This window comes from Hesperophylax consimilis, chromosome 13 (assembly GCF_061612785.1).
Source record: "Hesperophylax consimilis isolate HC1 chromosome 13, BYU_Hcon_1.0, whole genome shotgun sequence".
NCBI classification, from domain to species: domain Eukaryota; kingdom Metazoa; phylum Arthropoda; class Insecta; order Trichoptera; family Limnephilidae; genus Hesperophylax; species Hesperophylax consimilis.
Window position 1 is genome coordinate 3,194,837 of NC_142848.1, and position 21,442 is coordinate 3,216,278.

General features: G+C 34.1%; 1 protein-coding gene across 1 annotated transcript in view; it reads left to right on the top strand.

The window, feature by feature from the left end:
- The window catches only part of Ptp36E (protein tyrosine phosphatase 36E), a 625,696-nt gene that overhangs the window by 496,718 nt on the left and 107,536 nt on the right, over positions 1-21,442 (top strand). Inside the window, exons 8-9 of the mRNA XM_089638731.1 lie at positions 5,283-5,423; positions 19,291-19,457. Coding sequence (XP_089494857.1) covers positions 5,283-5,423; positions 19,291-19,457 — 308 coding nt within the window. The remainder of the gene's footprint in view (positions 1-5,282; positions 5,424-19,290; positions 19,458-21,442) is intronic.

Genomic DNA, 21,442 nt, shown 5'->3' on the forward strand with positions numbered 1-21,442 from the left:
TTTATAAATAAATTTTAATTTCGTGTCAAACGTTATTCCTTATTTTTTTCTTTACTAAGCTTACCTCGGGCATGCTCGTATTACCGCGCCCAAAGCACAATGCTATCGGATAATGTCCGTGTTGCACTCGTAAAAATTTGGAAAATGGATATATTTTTCTTACTTTTAAAAAGGTTACGCATCACAGGTCATTGACCTTACAGCTCTGGTACACGCACTTGGTAGAAGAAAATCGAAGTGCGAGACGTTTTGATAATGTGTGTACAAGGGTCAGGCTTTTGTTCCAATTCTCACAACTATTATTATACTTTTGAAATCTTAACTATAAAGCAAAAATCAGGTAAATGAAATTTGCACAGCTTTTCACTCCATCTCTTCCATGTGTCTTATAATATCATGTCCAAACATGAAGAAACATCTGCTTTAAGATGGAGGAATCTCAAAAGCTAGCAAGACATTTCACAGCCATTTAAATAATTTTATGACAAATCAATCATCCATTTACAATATATTTAGTGATTGACTGTAGGTAACTGAACGTTATATGCATCTCCCTTTAACATATGTTCCTGCCTCTCTCCACCCAATTACCTATCCCTGCCTGACAGTGTGGAATACCTACATATCTACATCATTGACATAGCAACAATTTATTATACATTTCCAATCTTTTAAGACATTCTGTGCAGTGCACATGTTGAGTGTTCCCTCAGCGCGTTTAATTCGAGTTTACTGCGGAAGCTTGTGCTGTGTCCCTCAAGGCCACAATATCAATTTGCAATAAGACGTATACCAAAAGCTAAGAGTAAGTAAGAATCACTTTCCAATTTTAACTGTTAACTACAGCTTTTGAAAAGTTGTGTCAAATTTTGATTACAGTCTACAACAAAACAATTCTATTTCTGATTCGCATACAATATAGGTATGCGACCATACAAAAATGTTTTAAAGTTATTTAGGAGGTAACTGTTTTAATAGCTCCTTGAATATTTTACGGGATATATTTTCGGCCGTGAGTTTCATTCTAAAATATAGAATATCGAAAGGGGAATTAAATGAAACTATGAGAGGATGCCACCAAAATAATGAAAGTCCTACCCTTATTCCTGGTGTCCTCAATTTTCCCTCTTTCTGCCAGCACGAAAAAAAAACTCCACGGCGTATTGCACTTAACTCGGAATTGCAACCTAACAACCTGTAGAGGCACTGCAGAAATTGTACTGTTGAACTTCCCGTCTCCTGGTGACAAGGTTACAAGAACGGAAAGGTAGGGAATAATTATTGGAAATAACAATTGGTAAATATGCCCGAACAGTAACAATTAAATGTATTTACTTTTATGAAATGTCATTCAATAGCACCATTGTCATGCTATGCTATGGTTAAACATCTGTTCTGCCAAGTGGTATCTTGAAGAAGTCGTGAAGACTACTGCTGAAGTTTTCAGGCACGTATGAACCATCGCCAAACAAATTTCGGACGCCACACCCTTAGGTACATTAATTACTTACTTTAAAACAGAACAGGGTATCAAGCACTGTAGATCGATAAAACCCTGTATCAATATGATATTGATAAAATCCGTCAGTTAATCCGGTCAGTTAACGATATTTGCGAGGACGGTCAGAATGTGATCCTGACAGTCGGTAGACAAAAGCCGCTGCTTTTAGCGCGAACTCCAAAGGTATCAGATTAGCTGTCAATATGCACACATTTTTGGATAATGTCGTTCGTTATGCAAAATAACCGGCTTATTACTGAATGAAGATGAATTAACGAAGGTCTTAGAATTGAAAGAAATTATATGCATGATCCATAGACATAATTGATTCATCTATCAGTAATAGATTCATCATCACTATCAATAATTTATTCCGTTTCAACTTGCAGAAACAAAAAATATTTTTTAATTACGACTAAAGACCTCATGAACTTATTATCTCCTTTTTAGTGTCAATAAGTACATGCGGACTGTCAATTAAAAATATTAAAGTTATTCTTTAAACTTGATATTGTTGATTTATATAGTGTTATATACCACCAGTGTTGCCAGCGTATGTCAATTTTTAACTTATTGCGTTATCAATATCGGTATGGCTACAACAGCGCAACCGTGTTCGAGAAATCGAAATAAAGTCATCGGTAGTTACCCCTATCGAACCAATATTGTAAAATTTTCGATTATACTGTGCTAGGCCCCCTGAGCCTAGAAAAATCGTAAATACGACTCGTAGTTCTTGTGCTCAATATACTCTATTATGTGCTTTATATGGAACATGTGTGGCATTAGTCGTTTCTCCGATGGGATCAATAGCGCCTTTCATTTAAATACCAGTGAAACAAACACGGCATAATTTTCTAAAAATGACCATAAATTCATTTTTCTTGAAAATAGTAACATGTCCTACAAAACTATTGCACCGTTCACTGTTCACTGTCCGTTGTTTCCGGTTTTGACCCGGTTCGACTATTTACGGTTCCGATAGCAAACCATCACTGGAATGATATTATCATCCATTTTGCAAAATCGGCGCACTCTGCTCGAAACTATATATTTTACCACAATTTACAAGCTCGCTCTCGTGTTTCGCTGTTACCGAGTACGCAATGAACAGAAATTCTGCTTATTACGGGCTTACCAATAATTGATTTAATTTAATTATATATGTTGCATCCGAAACAATCAATAAGCTTCAAATGGACACGAGAAGTGGACTGTAAATAATTTAAACAAGACAAAATGAATTGGTGTTTTTTTTTTTTTTTTTATATATTCAATAATATTGTTATTGGGTTTATAAAAACAGTTTATTTTTAAACAAGTTCTGCTGTGTAGTTATTATTACGCGTGACAGCTGTTTCTATATTTTTGAAAAGTAATAATTACACAGCAGAACTTGTTTAAAAATAAACTGTTTTTATAAACCCAATAACAATATTATTGAATATATAAAAAATAAAAATTAAAATGGAGTTCTACAAATTAAACTTAATGACAATAAAAAAATGAATTGGTGTTTGCTAGAATTGGGTGATAATACGTTTAGGATTGAACAAGGTATGGAAAGAAGGAACGCAGGATGACCAATCACTTACCACTGTATCTCTGCGAAGGAGCACACAACACAATCACAATATAGTGAGTTCCACCCGAATACCTCGAGGTAATTATCACCACAACAAAACGAATGAGTACTCAAAACGATATTAGGCACTTCAAATCAATTTCCTTCTTTTTAATTTTTATAGAGAATATGATCACAAAAAACACCAACAACTTGCTACCAAGGTAGTCCCAATCCTTCTTCTGTTTTCGAAACAATTGCAATCAAATTAACACTATGCTCTTGCCATCGTTCCAAATTTCAAATACTTTTCGTTCAACATGATGTGAGGGATAGGTAGGAACTGGATAAATGACATCACGGTAGGAACTAAGCATACTCTCATTTCAAAACTAAACAAAATACCTACTGCTATTTTAAAGCTTTGGATTAAATGATGATGTCATTCGTCTTCTGACCTTTTCATTCTTGAAATGATTTACCGACCTATATGTATCCATCATCCTATAATAATGGTATCTTTACGACCTTATTCTCTCATTTTCTTAGAAAGATTCAGATCATAATTATATTTTGAGAAATGACAGAATCTTACAGAACCTTACCGAATTTTACCTACGTTTATATAAATTGTTTTAGTGTTTAATTCGAACAAATCCATTTTTTATATAATTTGAAGTAAATCAAATTTAATAATGTTATTATTAAGTTTTGCAAGTATTTTTATAATTGTGTGAACTGTTTTGACATTCAGGGCCATTTTCAACCTTTGGTTAGGCCACGTTGAGACAACTTATATATACATGATTCTATTTACTCCCGCTCAATTTCAATTTTTAAGATGTCAAAAATGATTTATTACCGGTTATACCGATTTACTCCCCACTTTTCAGTATTTTTACAAGATGTAAACAATATAACACATTTAATTAATCAAATAACAGTCACGTCATTATTAAACAATTAAGAAAATATTAAAATTTTATGTGGGGAAAACAGATTTCAAAGCACCCCACAGAATATAGAATCTATTACTTACTGATGTGTTTATAATAAACTTGGTGTCCGGAAACCAGTGGTAAAGCGGGAAACTGGTGAATCTAAATCATATTTAGTCGATTATGTGGAATAATTTTTTATTTGAGCTGTCTATTATTGTTAATATCATGGTCATTATTTTTAATCGGTCACTAGAGAGTAGGGAGTTCACATAAGATCTTTAGTGTCTTTTAAAGTGCGTCGAAGCCCTCAGATTCGGCTCCAAAAAATGTTTAAGACTGAAAAAAATCGAAATGCTCAGATCCAAAAAAGTACTTTTTTGAGATCTCTGTGATGTCTATTCACCGTCTAGAATACATAATCTATATATCTAAATAGGCCTTAGTCGTAAGACAGTAGTTATTGGACTTAGTCATAAGTCACTAGATGTTAGTCTTAGATGTATTATAATAATAAAATTATATAATAATAGAAGTTGATTTTCCACACATTTAGCATAGTATTATACAATGAAACTTTGATTTCTAGTTAAAACAAACATGTATAGTGTAAGTCACTAGTTTTAAATCAGTAGTTCTAGTATAAATTATTTAAGAAATATATTTGTACAGCGCCCCTGAGGTGATTTTTCACGAAAACGGCGCTATATAAACTAGCCAAATTTTATTATTATATTATATAAAAATGAATGTGTCTTTGTTTGTGCCTTATAGACTCCAAAACTACTTTATAGTTTGTTCTTAAAAATACCAAGGGTGTTATAATATAGTTTTTCTAAAGTAACAATGTGATATACAGTGGTGAATGTTACAAAAAGATGGGGACGCCTGTAAAAGACACGATACAAATTATTACATATTGTAAAAAGAGGCGTGCGTGATGAACGAAGAAAGAGATGTAAGAAGAATGTATGATGTGGAAGAGAATGTTAGAAGAAGTCATAGACGCCCGAGGAAGGCAAGGCACGATCAAGTAAAACCAAATACTTATGTACGGCAAATTACTTATTTTTGGTCAAAGCTTTATTCCAAATGATTCATACCTCCAATTGAAGCCGGGTACACAAATGATATTTAAAATATTCCAATACTTTTTAAATTCTTTAAAAAAGCACTTGAAACAATTATATAGCTGTTGAACCTTTCTTCTGACAGACTCGATATCTTCTTCCATTATATCCTTAATATTTTGAATTGAATGTGTTGTTGTTTTCCCCAGGTGATGTGCGTCCAGTACTGGCCGCCCTCCAAGGACAAGGACGAGAACTACGGAGGAATTCACATAGGAGTGGCTCAGGAAGAGGAACTGGCCAACTTCCACATCAGAACCTTCCGACTTTACAAGAAAGATGCTGAAGGAGTGAGTATACTCAAACAAAATGTTTTTGAAATTTAATGATAAATTATCAAAGTTCAGTTCAGTTCAGACATTAACTCGACGTCGGAACACGTGTTCATAAAAATCATTATATTTTCGCATTTCGTCATCATATATTTAACAGGGCGAATGCAGATGCATGAACGCGTGTTCCTATGTATTCGGAAATCATTAATATCTTTTAGGAAATGGCCTGCTGTCCCGTTTTTGTCCGTGCTGAGGACCCCATTTTATTATTCAATGAAAAGATTATCTGAAAAAACTGAGATAAAATTAAATATAATACAACAATAAAAGCGATAGTGAAAAAAAATCCACCAATATTATGATTGTATAAAATGAAGTGTGTATTGTAATGGTATTATGTACTACATATATATGTTTTATATGCCCTGAAGTCGAAAGCCCTCATGTAAAATAGCGTAATCAATTTTCTTTACAATCGGTAAAGATCTCATTTAAGAATTTAAATATAATCAAAAAAAAATCAAAAGCCAAAGGACTGCAGTGCCTACAATTACAATTGAATAGATATCGGATAAACTTTATATTAAAAGCGTCTGTTACCTATACTAAATACTATTTTATAAGGCTAGGTGGAAAAACCTTCGTATTGTTGGAATTTCTAGCAGATCTGGTCGCTAATCAAAATTTAAAAGGCAAAGTTTGATTCTGTACGTTTTTTTCTTAATTTATTTATTTATTTTTCAAAAACAGCATACAAACGCACTGCAAAATCTATATAGAAAATTAAAAATAAAATATAAGGCACAATAAACATATAATGTTACATGTGGGACAAAAAAGGTTACATGTGGGACAAAAAAGGTTGCATGTGGGACAAAAAAGGTTACATAAGTGACAAAAAAAGGTTACATGTGTGACAAAAAGGTTACATGTGGGACTAAAAAGGTTACACCTACACACAATTAAAGCTTGAATAATACTTTATGCTTAAATACGTTGTAGAACATGTGGAAAATTTCCGCACTTCCTGCAAGGTAGTTAATCAACCTAGAGAGTCTTCGCAAGGGCATCGGCTTTGGTAAGTTAGTTCGGCCTGTGATGGCGGCTTCGCGTGAAATTATTCGCGACATCAAATTGTATATTAGCCAGAATTTTTTGTACCAATAATAAACCGTTCAGATGTTTATAAAGTATCAGCAGTGATGCTACATCCTTCCTAGAAATTAGACTGAGAATCATTAAACACACTCAAAAAATTCGCATAATCACTGTATAATATTCCTTCTCTGTTTGGTTAATTTTATTTTGAACATCTGTTTTGATTATTGTTGTTAATTTACGCAAAACATAATTTTGTTCGCATTGGGGGGGGCTATTACTTATCACTACAGTATTTGTACTCTAGAACAACGTATTCCTGTTCGTTTGTCTTCATTTTCATTGTTTGCCGTAGACGCTTTAGTCTGCACAAAGGGTATAATGCCCCCTGTCTACCCGCAGGGAGCATGTATGAATTTAACCATTGAAATGGTAAATACAAGAAATGCCCCTTTGAAACAATTTTGTTTTTAATATTTAAAATTGAAAAAAAATACACATGCTTAACTAATTTTTATCACATGTTGTAGGCGTATCCGTGTAAATGGATTAAACTCAAGTTTTCTTATTTCTCGCGACATTGATCATATATATTTAAATATCGATATTTTAAAACTTGGTGATTTTTTTTTTCAATTGATAAACAAATTGAAAAAAATATTGACAGGCCAATGCCTGTCTGAGGCGTAGGAGTCGAAAGGTGTGGTTTAAATTAGCGATAACCATTTTCTTTGAATTCATTATTGATCACATTACTAGGAAGAACATATTGTATCAGTGATTTTTATTATATTTTTGTACGACAAAAGCATTTCCAAAACACAATGTATTCATAACTATGCAATATCAAAAAAAAAATATTTTACTACTTTTTAAATAGAAACAATATTGCAACGACGTCTTTGATATTTAAGTCTACTTTTGATGACAGAGAAAAGTTTAAAAATTCCAATTTTGGTTGTGATTGTCTTGTAACTCCAATTCAATGAAATCTCAAACTTGGATTTGCTTTTAATTTAAATGCTATTTTCAAAATCGTAACCAACATAATTTTATTTAAATCAACAACGATGTTTTTCTAAAATTTACAATTTTTTTTAAGAAAGGCAATGATCCAAATATACTAACACTTTAAATTCTACAATTATAATATTCCATAATTTTTCAAGAGTCTGCCCTAGTAATTAATAAACTAAAAATAGTGAAGAGTACCCTCAAAATAATTAAGTCAATCGCCACTCAAAGTTTGTGGTGTGGCGCTCATCTAGCCTATTCTACCTCAATGCTATTTGTAAGTGTTTCTATTTACAGGACAGAAATTGCTCTATTCTTCTGCTGCGTGGTGGCAGTAAATATCCCGCGTTCCTCGATTTCCCTAGGGTCTCTAAGAGACCCAGTTTTAAAAATAAAGGTTTGCTCTAAGCTGGAAGGTCCTTTTTGATATCCCGGTAGGGATTCTATTTCAGATTTGGGTGAGGGGACATTTCACGAGAGAAGTGGCAGCAAAAAATATCAACCCGTAAAAACATCAAGTTTTTTTACGATAATACATCTATTTTCAATTTTCGTAGTTGTGCCATCTCTTGGGCCGGCTAGTAGCCAATTCAAAAAATAGTTTGTTTTGAAAATGAAACTTCCTCCCGAGGGACTGGCTTTTAAACTGATGTGAACTTTTAAAATATCTTAAAACTGTGTGACTGAGGATTGAACCTTCCTCCCCAGGGACTGAAGTCAACAACGTTAACAGCTAAGCCAAATCCTTATTGGATATTACCGACATTTATTTCGTACATTACCTGCTGTAATGTCATCCAATGTCATAGATTTATTCGCGCTTCGTATATGTCCGCATGTGTATTATTTATTTTTATTTAAGTACATAAAACAGGCATGGTACCCAAAAATTTACATACATGGATGTTTAAATACATAATAATAACAAAATGACAATAACAATAATAGTAACAAAATTAATAAGCTAAATTTGCAGAAGTAAATAACAAATAAGAATGGGTAAAAGGTAAATATAATAATCGTACCTACGAAGCGAAGCGTCGTGCTCTGTCAAGCTATCGTTAATAATAGTAAACAACTTTATAATAAATCCGACGGAAGATAAAACGTAATCGTCGTTAAAAACAACGAAAGTTTAACACGTGGTAGTGTTTTCCAGTGACTTTTTAACATTTTACCATTGTTTTTTTAATAATATAAACTATAAAATTCACTGCATCCCAAACCAAAGTGTTGTGTACAACGGATAAAGTGCGCGGATTGGCCGCTTTAATTATGAGCTCACCATTCAGGGCTCCTATTGGTTGCGTCTGTGTTGTGAATTTGTGATACCCCTTGTTTACAATCGAAACTATCTAAATTCTCTGTATTAAATCCTTTTAAAGTGACAATTGTGCGTCGAAAGAGATTACTCTTATCTCGCAAAATACTTTTTAGTATACATTTGTGTATTTTTTCTTTTAAATAAAATCATCCAGAACCTACAAAAAAACATATCCGATAATTTCGTGAATAAAACAGAAACTTTTCGGTAAAACCGATAGTGGATTTCGTAGATACATTCATAGTGATAAACTGTTTAAAGTTATTTGTGCTCAATTAGTGCAAATATAAAAAAATCGTGATATAAAAACTCGATACGGCGACTTTTGTTTTGATTTACATAGAGCTAGACCGATTGCCCACCTACGAATTTTCAGGCGCAAAGCTGAACAGAACTAATACTTTGTTTCAAACATTGTTTTTTTTTTATGTGTCCTTATAAAGTAGTGTTTAATAATGAATCGTCCTAAAAAACGACACATAAGCACCATGATGTCTCCTAGTCCAGAGGATATAGGAGGAAAGTGCGTCACGATTGAGGATGCGGATGAAAACAGCTCGGTTACGTCATCCAAAGGCTCGGACGTCACCGAAGCGGAATATCCTTGCGCTTCAGGAGTAGATGTGCTCAATGAAACCCAAGCACATTCGACAGCTCTTCAACTTGTGTTAGCAGAGAAGCAATCTAAGGTCTCAAAAGACCAGCAGCTGAGGATCGCTAGAAACGTATCGGAAGTTTTCAGATCCGTATCTCAGCTGTTGTTGGAGCGAGAGACGATGCGTGCGGATTTAGCTACAGTTACAGCACAACTTAGAATGGCAAAAATAAAAATACGCCACGAGAAGAGGGAAAAAAGGCACCTTGAGCAAAAAATCATACAATTAGAGTCTGATCTCGGGCCTGTAATGCGGTGAGTGGCAGTGGCAACGGAGGCTACCCTCTCTTTTGCTGACATCGCCCGAAAACAGCCATATGATGCTCACCAACCCCCACCAATCACTCAACAAGGACATCGCGTCGGACCACCAAGACCTGCCGTTTGCATCTTTCCAACGGATGCGGACGCCACAAAGGACAGTGACGGTACGAAAAAAATGATTGAAGATACAATTCGGCCATCTGAACTAGGCGTTCGGGTCACGGGAATAAAAAAATAAGAAATAAAGGCATCCTGATCAATACGGCAACCACGGGCGATCAACAAAAGCTATTAAATGCACCTTGCTTCGACAACTCGAGCAAACTGAAGGCCCGACTACCGTCAAAGCGTCTACCGAGACTGATATTCTTTAATGTTCCCCGGGACCTGACCGACGAAGATTTTTTAAGGATGGCTCTCACTGGTATTCCCAACGTTGAAGACATTGAAGAAACTATTGCAGGCTGTAAACTAAGTCACCTGGCTGGTGCTCGCACAGGTAACGCTTGTCACCGTATCTACGCACTACCCGCTACCGTACGTAAATTTCTAGTCGAGCAAGAGAAAGTATTTATAAGCTGGACTATTTGCCGCGTCCGAGATTTTATTGGCCTTACTGTCTGCACCAAATGCTACATGATTGGTCACTCATACAAGTATTGCAGAGATACCAAACCCACATGTGGACATTGTGCTCAACAGAATCATACTGGTGAGTCCTGCCCAAATTCCACCATCAAACCAGTTTGCGCGACATGCACCAGATTTGGTAAGCCTGCTGATCACTCAACTGCAGATAGGGACAACTGCCCGGCCTACATCGCTGCACTCAAGAACGACCTTGCAACTATAGATTATAGAGTGTAACATACATGAGCATAAGTGCCTCACCATCGAGAATTATAATCCCGTGACGAACTGTCTACGAATAATGTATATGAACGCGAGAAGCATCCGTAATAAGTTTGATGAGATCGAAGAAAAAGTAAGAAGTTCGCGGTACATTGTACACGTGCTCGTCATTACGGAAACGTGGCTTAAGATTGGAGAGGAAAAGTTTTACTCCCTGAATGGTTACAAAAGTGTTTTTGCTTCTCGCCCCAACGAAGGAGGAGGCGGCGTAGCAATATATGTGATTGATACTATGGAGTGTGCAATTATTGAAAATTTCTCAAATGAAAATTCCTTTTTAGGTATAACGCTTAGTAGCAGTGATATGAAACCAGTTAACATCTATGCTATCTATCGAAAACCCAACACAAATATGCAGGATTTTCTAATACATCTAGAAAAAATACTGAACGAAAGTAGACAAGATACATTAATATTCGGAGACTTTAACATTGACATATCCATATCCACACACTCTTCATTAAATTTTTGCAACATCTTACAATCTTACAATTTTTCAATACATAACAAAACATTTCCCACGAGAGTCACTGATACAAGCTGCACCTTAATAGATCACATCTTATCAAATAGGCAAAACATTCAGACTACTATATCGAATATTGATGATCCACTTAGTGACCATAATATACTTATTGTTGATTATAAGAACAACTTAAAAAAATGTTTTAATAATAGAACCAAATCCCGGATTACGAGACCTATCATCAACAGTATGTCAGTAAAATCCTATCTTCTTGATAACAATTTCACGATCAACTTAAGCAACTCAGAAGACCCTTTTAAAAGTTTCAATTATCACATTAAAAAGGCAATAGAATCAGGTACAACTACACCAAAAACAGGATTAAGAAGTCGGGTACAACTGAATACTCCGTGATTTGATTCCAAATTAAATACATTAATCAAAGAACGAAACCAGATTCACAAGCAGTGGAAACAAGACCCTGGTAATCTTACTCTTGTAACACTTAAAAAGAGATTGAGAAATACCATTACTAATTATAGGCGAAATCTAAAACACAAATATTATGCGAACAGCTTTCAACAAAACCAAAATAACCCCACTAAAACCTGGAAAATCATAAACTCTATTCTATCAAACCGAACACATAAACCAACTAACGAAATAGAATCCCTCGTGGTAAATGACTGCGTAATTAAGGATCCGAGCCAAATAGCATCCGCATTTAATGAGTTTTTTCTCTCAATAGGAAAAAAGCTAGCAGCTACCACTCCGTCATTCCCGGATGACTGTAATACCGTATTTGTGGAACCGAAGGCTTGCCAATCCTTGTACATGGCTAGGACAAACAAAGATGAGGTACTGAGGATCATCTCTAAAACTAAGCTGAAAGCAGCACCGGGACTCGATGGAGTAACACCATCAGTTCTTAAGACTTGTAAAGAAGAATTAGCGGGTCACCTTACAGAACTTTTTAATTGGTCACTGTCCTCGGGAAAGTTTCCAAATGAATTAAAGTTAGCGAAGATAATACCTATACACAAAGGAGACTGTAAAACATGTATCTCTAACTACCGTCCTATATCACTTCTATCGGTTTTTTCAAAAGTATTTGAGACCATAATCAAAGATAGACTCCTAAAATACATATCTGCGAATAATATCCTTACACCACAACAATATGGCTTTCGGAAAAATTCTAGTACTCAATGTGCCGCCTTTGATTTTATCTCCAACCTTCAACAGTATATAGACCAGGGTGAATATGTGGCAGCCATATTTATAGATCTCAAAAAAGCCTTTGATACGGTCGATCATGAAATACTCTTAAAGAAATTGGAATATTTGGGAATTGTTTGGAAGCCCCTAAATCTCCTCCGAAGCTACTTAGATGATAGATTTTGTCTTGTTGAAGTCAAAGGTGTCTCGAGTGGCTTAGGTAAAATCACATGTGGAGTGCCACAGGGATCAATTCTTGGGTCTCTGCTTTTCTTGCTATATGTCAATGACATAACTAAATGTGGTATCTCTGGAAACCTCCAACTTTATGCGGATGACACTGTAATCTATTATCATAGTACAAGCCTGAGTGACCTGGAGTCTCAAATGAATGTAGATGTCTCAATTCTAGCTAATTGGCTGCGTATTAATAAATTGAGCCTCAATATAAAAAAAACGCACTACCTAACTTTCGGTAATAAGGATTATGTGCCCATGAATATCACACTTGGAACTGAGAAGCTCCAAAATATAGAAGTCACGAAATATTTAGGGCTATTAATAGACTCTAAACTTTCGTGGAATTCCCATGTTGAGCATGTGAAATCTAAAATATCCCCAATAACCGGCGTACTGTACCGACTCCAAGGTCTTCTCTCTACATCTCTACTAAGGGCCACATACTATGCGATGATTCACTCCCATCTGAGTTATTTAGTTAGTATCTGGGGCACTATTACTAAAAAACAAATATCAGAAATACAAGTGATTCAAAATCGAGCAATAAGGAATATCTACCGTCTACCGTGGGATATACATATCAAAGATATATATTTAAAGACAAACATACTTCCTTTTACGGTTCTACCTAAATACAATATCACTTGTACAATATTACAAATCATACATAGATCCTCACACACTAACATCAAACCAGCATTTAATTCAGACATACACCAGCACAAAACACGGTCCCAAAATCTAATACACCTAGCATCGTCTACCCACACAACAAAATTTGGTATTAACTCATTACAATATATTGCATATAGACAATACAATGCATTACCTAATGAAATAAAGCAATCAGTAACTAACAAAAAAATATTAGTTAAAACGCTTAAAGATTATTTCCTGAAAATGTTTTTAAACCAGTGAATTTTCGCTCGCTTTCATATGTTGGTTTACTATGTTTCATGTGTATAGATGTCTCTCAGTATTTCTAAAATCTCTATTCTTAACAATGTATTTTTCCTTTTTTATTTTTTTTTCCTTTCCTTTTCAATATGTTGTATTTTTTTAAAAGTGTAATATCCTTGTAAAATGTATTTTATGTGTCTGTACTTCCCGTAATGAGTTTTATCTCAACTCATTGGGAATAATGTGTTACTTACCATGTTTTTTGTAATACATTATAAATAAATAAATAAAAATAAATAAATAAATAAAAATACAAATATGTTCATAAACGATTTGTTATTGTTACACCTGTACTGGTGAGACACTGATTATGTAGGTACAATGTTGCTTCTCTTTATATAAAGGGCTTCACAATATCAGCTTAATATGATTAAAGGTAATACGTTTTTTTTAGTGTTTAAATTGGTCATTAAAAATGTCTATTTCATTATTAGAGCCATGTATAATGTTATAATTTCTTAATGTTCGCGGTACAGGGGAAAAATATCCTGTATTTGTGTGGTAGGCTTTAATATAGAAAATTTCTTTCATCCTCCTTGTTGATTTTCTTGATGGTATATTGATGTTAATTTGGGATAAAATGTTTGGTGTATCAACTGATGCATGTATAATTTTGTGTAGAAGCAGTACGTCAGAAAGTTTACGTCTGACCGTCAATGAGTGTAGTTTATAGTGCAAAATTCAGTCATTATATGTTCCAAATTGACCAGATAAACCTTCACGATAAGCAATTATACGGGTTAGTTTCCTTTGTATGGATTCAATCCTATAATTATGAATCTCATAATTGGGAGACCAAATTGTTGATGCGTATTCGAGAATACTTTGCACAATTGATTTATATAATGTTAAAGTTAATTCTGTACTTTTAAAACAGATTCCCAACAAAATTGATTGAATTCATTGTCATCTACATCGAGTTATCTGCCGAGTTTCAGTTCAATCGGATTTCGGAAAGTGGGCTTATTTCCACTTCCAAGATTCTTGATGGCAAGCCATTTCCTAGTAAAATAATACTCCATTCAGAATATATCGGAACATGTGTTCATTCAGCTGCGCTTTTCCAGATAAATAAATTATGAATAAATGCGACAAAATTAGTACTTTTATGAACACGTGTTTCGACATCCTCATAACACATTCATGTTTTACTGAGAGTTCGTTGGTTACATCTGTCAATTCGTTTGTTAAAGGCCTGCAGTCCTGTTTCTCCGCGTGGAATGGGTTGATTTTGTAATGAATTAATTTTATCATAACAATATAATGAAATCTTCTTCATTTGAAGCAATCTTGTCAACGAGTCCTCCATTCAATTTCTCAGTACAACTGTAAACAATTAGTTCTGGCAAAGGCACTCTATTAAAACTAAATGTAGTTGACTTACATAGCCCCATAGTTTATTTCGATATATAGTTAGATTTAGATGTGTAGTATAGATTTCGAATTCATAAAACACAAAATGTAATAATCAAAATAATCCTTAAAGTACCCATAAGAACTTCATAAATTAAATGTTTAAAAACTTTTATGTTTTCGGTATTATAAACTCTACTCAAATTTAAAGGAAAAAATATTACCTTGCTGACCAACACACACCTACACTACACAGACAAAAACCTCAAAATACTAAACATTCCAAAATTACATACATTTTTGCCAGAAAAACCATCACTTCTATGCTACAAAACTATATTATGTCCTTCCAAGTGAAATTAAAAGACAAATGACGGCATCAAAAATGGCTTACTAAACATGATGATGAGGAAATCATTAATATTATTAAAATCATTATATCCACGCCGGATATTTTGTCCAAAAATGAGTTAATCATACAGTTTTGATTAGAATTTTTGTCTGTTTTGATTAGAATTTCAGACATAAATTCTAATCAAAACTGTATATTTAAAACACTTTTGATTTAAAAAAATGCCTTTCCGGCGTCGATATGACATCAACACAACTTACTTTCGACAAACATGAAGATGTTTTAGTTTATTTATTTTATTTTTCTAGAAAATCAGCATACATGAAGATAAGGAAAACATGATGTAAATTTTAAAAATAAAAAAGTGCAACGTTTTTCTATACTACATCTCATCAATCTTTTTACCTTGATTATCAATCGCATAATCTGGTATTATGATTTTTAACAGTCATATTAAGTAATGCGTTTTCAAAAATTCGATTTATAAGGACTAAAAATCAGTTCATTTTGAATTGCGCACTCTGTATTTTATTAGCGATGAATGAATGCTAATGAAGGTATTGATGGATTTTTAATACATGTGAGTGCGAATAACGTACAATGGAATAATCAACGAATATCGAATTATTGAACTCCGCTTTTTAGAAAAGTGTCAAATTGCGACAATTGAATTGGTAAAAGGGAGATTTGACGCAATTCATAAAATGGGCAGGAATGAAAAATAGAACATTTCGTATCACAGCGCACCACATCGCGGCCCGAAACTAACTCCCGCATCGAGCTGCAGGTACATACGAGCGTAACTGGCTTTACAGTGGTTCGAGAGCATCATCATCAGCCAAGCAGGTCCATTTTACTTTCGGCTTACTTCACACTGAAGTACTTGAAGACCTATGGTCTTTACCAGTGCTGAATACCACCCATAACTTCAGTCTCCACCAACGCAGTGTAGAACCACCGACTTCATCGTCACAACCACTCCACCATCGTCCATCTCCGCCCTATCTGGTGTTGACCATCGTCGGAGGATTTGCCGTCAACTAAATCTACGCGGTGTTGATCTTCGTCCTCAATTGCGAATATGCGGTATTCACATAAAAAAGAGGAACAAATAATTCACTAGGGCCAAAATCAATAGTTATTAAAACTTTAAAACTGATTTTTTAAATAGTTCCAAGTGCCTTGAGTCAGTTAGACTATGACATTTGGACTTGGTGTCCACAATGTTCTCTCTTTCTGCCAGCACGTAAAAAACTCCGAGGCGTATTGCACTTAACTCGGAATTGCAACCTAACAACCTGTTAACAGAGACTTTGCAGAAATTGTATTGTAGGCACTTCCCGTCTCCTGGTGACAAGGTTACAGGCCGGAAAGGTAGGTAATATATTATTGCAGATAACAATCGGTTATATGCCCGAACAAGTACCTATGATGAATTTGATTAAATTGTATTTATTTCGAGGATCGGGGCAATGCCGGGTCAATGGGAAACATAAAGCCCAATTGATATGATGATCAACAAATAAAATGATATATGTCTTCATTTCATCGCGAACATTGACACGCTTTTTCATCTGCAAAGCCGTTCTGGAAATATTATGAGAAAAGGGTTTTATTGGCTATTACGGTGGATGACGCATAAAAAGCCTTTTGAGTGAGATAAGTCCCTTTTCCGCCGATACCCTTCCGTAGTAGGTGACAACCGTACTTGACCAAATTGTCTCCTATGAATCTGCAATCTTTCTGTGACAATTTCGGAGGAAACAATGTGGGTGGTGTGAGACGATTTTCATTTCAAAAAATTATGAAATCCAAAAAATGAGCTTATAACTTCCATTTATTTCATACTTTTTGCGATGTCTTTAAATATAATAAAATATAAAAGAAAGTATAAAACATCGTAAAAATATATTTTTCTGATGACATTTTAAATTTATACACGACAAAATTGTGCTCCAACATAAATCTATCGTTTGAAATTCAAAAAAAGTTTTTGACTCTAATTTTTATATTTCATTATATTTACAAAGTACATAATTCAAAATATTACTTTTAAATAATTACCATTAACTCGCAAATTATTGTAAAGTTGAATTCAAATAAATAAAGTGGCATATGTCCATACTGGATATTTGCGACATATTTTGATTTAAATAAAGCAATTATTCAGTTTGGTCTAGTGTTTTGGCCTCTCATCAATATTTAAGTATATTTGAAAAAGGCCTCACAGCCGTTCTCCTTAACACGTTGCTCTCAAATAATATGTAGAATACAAATAAATAATTATAAGCAATAAATAGTCGCCCGAAATATCAATACAAATTAAAAATATCTCCCGAGTAAAAATAAATGCCAGCAACGGACATTTATTTTTACTTGGGAGATATTTTCAATTTGTATTGATATTTTAGGTGACTAATTATTGCTTGCAAATATTTGTTAAAGAGTTCTTTAGAAGAAAAACAAATATTTTTTAAAGAATTATTAAGAAGGAAAATTTTTGGCATCCCGCAGGGAACTGTTCTAGGTCCAATTATTTTCATCATTTATGTCAACGATATTTTTAAACTCTCAATTATGTCTAAACTTATTTCATACGCTGACGACACAGCAATTTTAACTGAGGGATTAACTTGGAATGAAACCCAAAGAACAGCAGAGTTAGACATAAACATACTAAAAAAATTTGTTATCACTTAATACTGAAAAAACTTTTATAATACCTGGTACAGGGTACGTAAGTAAAACTGTTGGGCTTACCAATTTTATTCCATATCTCTTGATTGCATCACGTTTTGTATTTCAAAATTTGTTCAATAATACTGAAATACTAAATTCATTTTTCTTTCTCAAAATCAATATCCAAAATGTTGTTACTATTGTCCCCGATCTCCCCTAATTTATATAATTTCGTAGTTCTTCGCGGTGTAGAAATCATATAGTGGGTGGAATAGCGTTATACATTCACTACAAGCAAAGAATTTTATATTTCAATTTTATTAGAATTAATTGTTTTAAAATGTTGTAACAATTGTCCCCGGTCTCCCCTACTTTATATTAATTCCATGTTAGTTCATGGCAGGGTGGAAATCTTCAAGTTGGCGGCTAAACGTCATACATTAAATGCCAAAGCCAAGATTTTGAAGTGTCTCGTGATCAAGTCAGTGCCATCAAACAACGACAGATTGCAAATGGCGGCGATTGTTTTTATACTCGTCGTTCCTGCTGATTTGCATGTTGTTTTACCGCATTCATATTATGTAAACAGAGTTATAAGACTGTTTTAATCAGTGAAGTTGACTTCCTGACTTCGTAATTTGGCGGTCGGCTTTGTTCTCTACTATTGATGTATTTGTTTTTACGCCCAGCTGAGCTTTTACGTGAATTATGTGAACAGAATATACCTAGTAAGCTATCTAAAATTATACACAAAGTTTTTGAAGCTTGAAATGACGTTAAACTGATAAACTAAATATGAAACAATATTATTAAAACATGTAGGGGTAACATAAAATAAAATAGAAACCAGAATAATACTAAGTTTAAAACAAATCACAAAAACTACATTTTCAACAATAAATAATAATTCCTACCAACCACTCATAACTTATTTCTTCACAGAACTTTCTCTCTTTTTTTCCTTCAAAGACCCTCCACACAGAATCCCCAAAGATGACATGGGCCATTAGGGAAATTACTTTCCTTAGGACCTTCTTTTTGGGGTTAACGTAAAATAAATGCTGGTATAGATTAAGTTTAGATGGAGTCAAAATATAAATATATCAATAGTACCTTTTAACTTGTTGCCCAGATCATGCATCCTATTGGTTAGTCAGTGTGTCTGATAGTTGGTTGTGTATATATCGCAGAACAATGTTACATTATTACTTGCGTTCCTAGTCGGTACATTGAATTTAATAGTGGTGACGATGGCAGGGCTATTAATTAAGTAGCAAATAGTACAACCAGATCTGAAATGAAACATGAAACGTAGTCTGATCAGTGTTTTGTGTGTTTTCCCAACAGAAAGTGATAGAAGAGCGCTTCATCCTCCAGTTCCACTACACGCAGTGGCACTCGCACACCTGCCCCTTCTCCAATGCCATCCTGGAGTTCCGGAGACGTGTCCGCGCCGTGGTAGGGCACCGGCTTATGAGCACGACGGATGCTGGGCCCATGGTCGTGCACTGCAAGTAAGTCAACTACCTGTTCGTTTATCAAACACACACTTTTATTCTATACTAACCTAGCGTTGCCCCCGATAAAAAACTTACTGATAATGAAATATAGCTAATATGTGGTATAATTTATAACATGAGAGAGAAATAATAAAAATTAAAACTACAATAAACAAATAATATGTACATGAAATAAAAATACAATAAACAATTTTCTTTATATACAGGTTTTACAAAGGTAAAACTAAAGGTTTAAGAATAGGATTAGAATAGGTTTTTGATATGATCCACAAAATTCATCAAGTCAACATAACATGTCAACATCACCTAAGTATTGGTTTCCCATGGAGTGAAACCACTGAATCGGAGAATTAGCAAATATGGTTGCGCTTATGCATCCTGCGGTAAAATATAGTAATGTTATGTATTGTTCTTGTGAGTCTAATTTTGAGTTAAATCATTTAAATTAGAAAGTTTAATCTAGTTTTCATGTTATAAATGGCTTTAACGAATGAATTGACAAAATTCCTAACAAACTACCAGTAAAACGCGAATGTGTTATTAGGATGTCGGAAAACGTATTCATAAAAATTCTATTATGTACCATGTACAAATATTTTACTAGGAAACGGCATACCATCACGTTTTTAACAGGATTTTAATAAATCATCAATACTCATTTTTCACCGTGCATTACCTATGCATCTCCCTTTAGAATATGTTCCTGCATTTCTCCATCCAATTACCTGTACCTGTCTGACAAGTGTGTTGTACACACCTACGCCGGTGACATTACAGCAATAAATTGTACATACCCAGCGATTAGTGAGCTATCGAAAATTATACACAAAGTTTTTAAAGCATGAAATAACGTTAAACTGATGTACTGAATGTAAAAGTAACCAAAAATAATATAGGAACTAAAACAATGCCACATACTCATATAAGACAAATCACTAAAACTAAATTACCAACGCTACTATAATTTGTAAGATTCTACAAAGTGATGGTATACTCGTAGATTCGTAGATGGTATACTCTTTCTAATTTTAGAAATGGAGTCAGTAAATATTGCAATAGTACTCCCAAACTTGTTGCCCAGATCATCCATCCTATTGGTTGGTGAGTGTGTCTGAGAGTTGGTTGTGTATGTATTTCAGAAGAATGTTACCTTTTATCATGGACATATTAAACTAACCTAGCTGAAAGCTTTCCCTACAAAAAACGTTATGGGCCATGTGTTAATAATTAGCACTGTGGTAAGAAGTAACCTGATCTAACCTGTCTCACGAACAGAAAAATCTAAATAATCCCGATCTGACCTAACCTAACCTAATCTAAACTGAAACAAAGCAGGATAGCATACACATACTACGAAAGTGTCCCGTAATCGAAAAAGGAAGATTCCAATTAGAATGCCAACTAAATAAGTAAGGAATAAGATACGGGAGATAATTTGTGCGTAACAAGGTACCAAGGGAAAATACAAAAAAATCGAACAATCTAACCAACCTAACCTAACTTTACTTATCTTAACCCACCCGGTTTAAAATATCCCTTCAATAATCGTGGCATGCCATATACAAAACAAGATCGTTAAAATATTTTGAATAAAAACCCACGAAAAGTTATTAAATTATTTTTCCTTCGTTGTCAAATGTCGCAATTCTGCCTAGAATATTTAATTAAATTAATTTACTGTCAATATGTGTTATGCAAATTTCATAGTTTCACTATTTGAAAGTTTTCTGAAAATGGTTGTTGAAAATCTGTCTTAAAAATCTAAATTCTCCAATAAACAAGAAATATATATTTTTTAAGGGTTTTCTTTAATACGTACACAGTCGTTGAAAAAAAATCGCTCTATTTATATTATTCATGGCTGCACTCAAAACGTGCCTAATAATTAACAACGACAAAGAGACAAACACACCCACGTAAATCCCTGTTTCCGCCTTTGTAACCTCCCCACTTTCTATTGTTCTCCTCCCTCCCAAGGA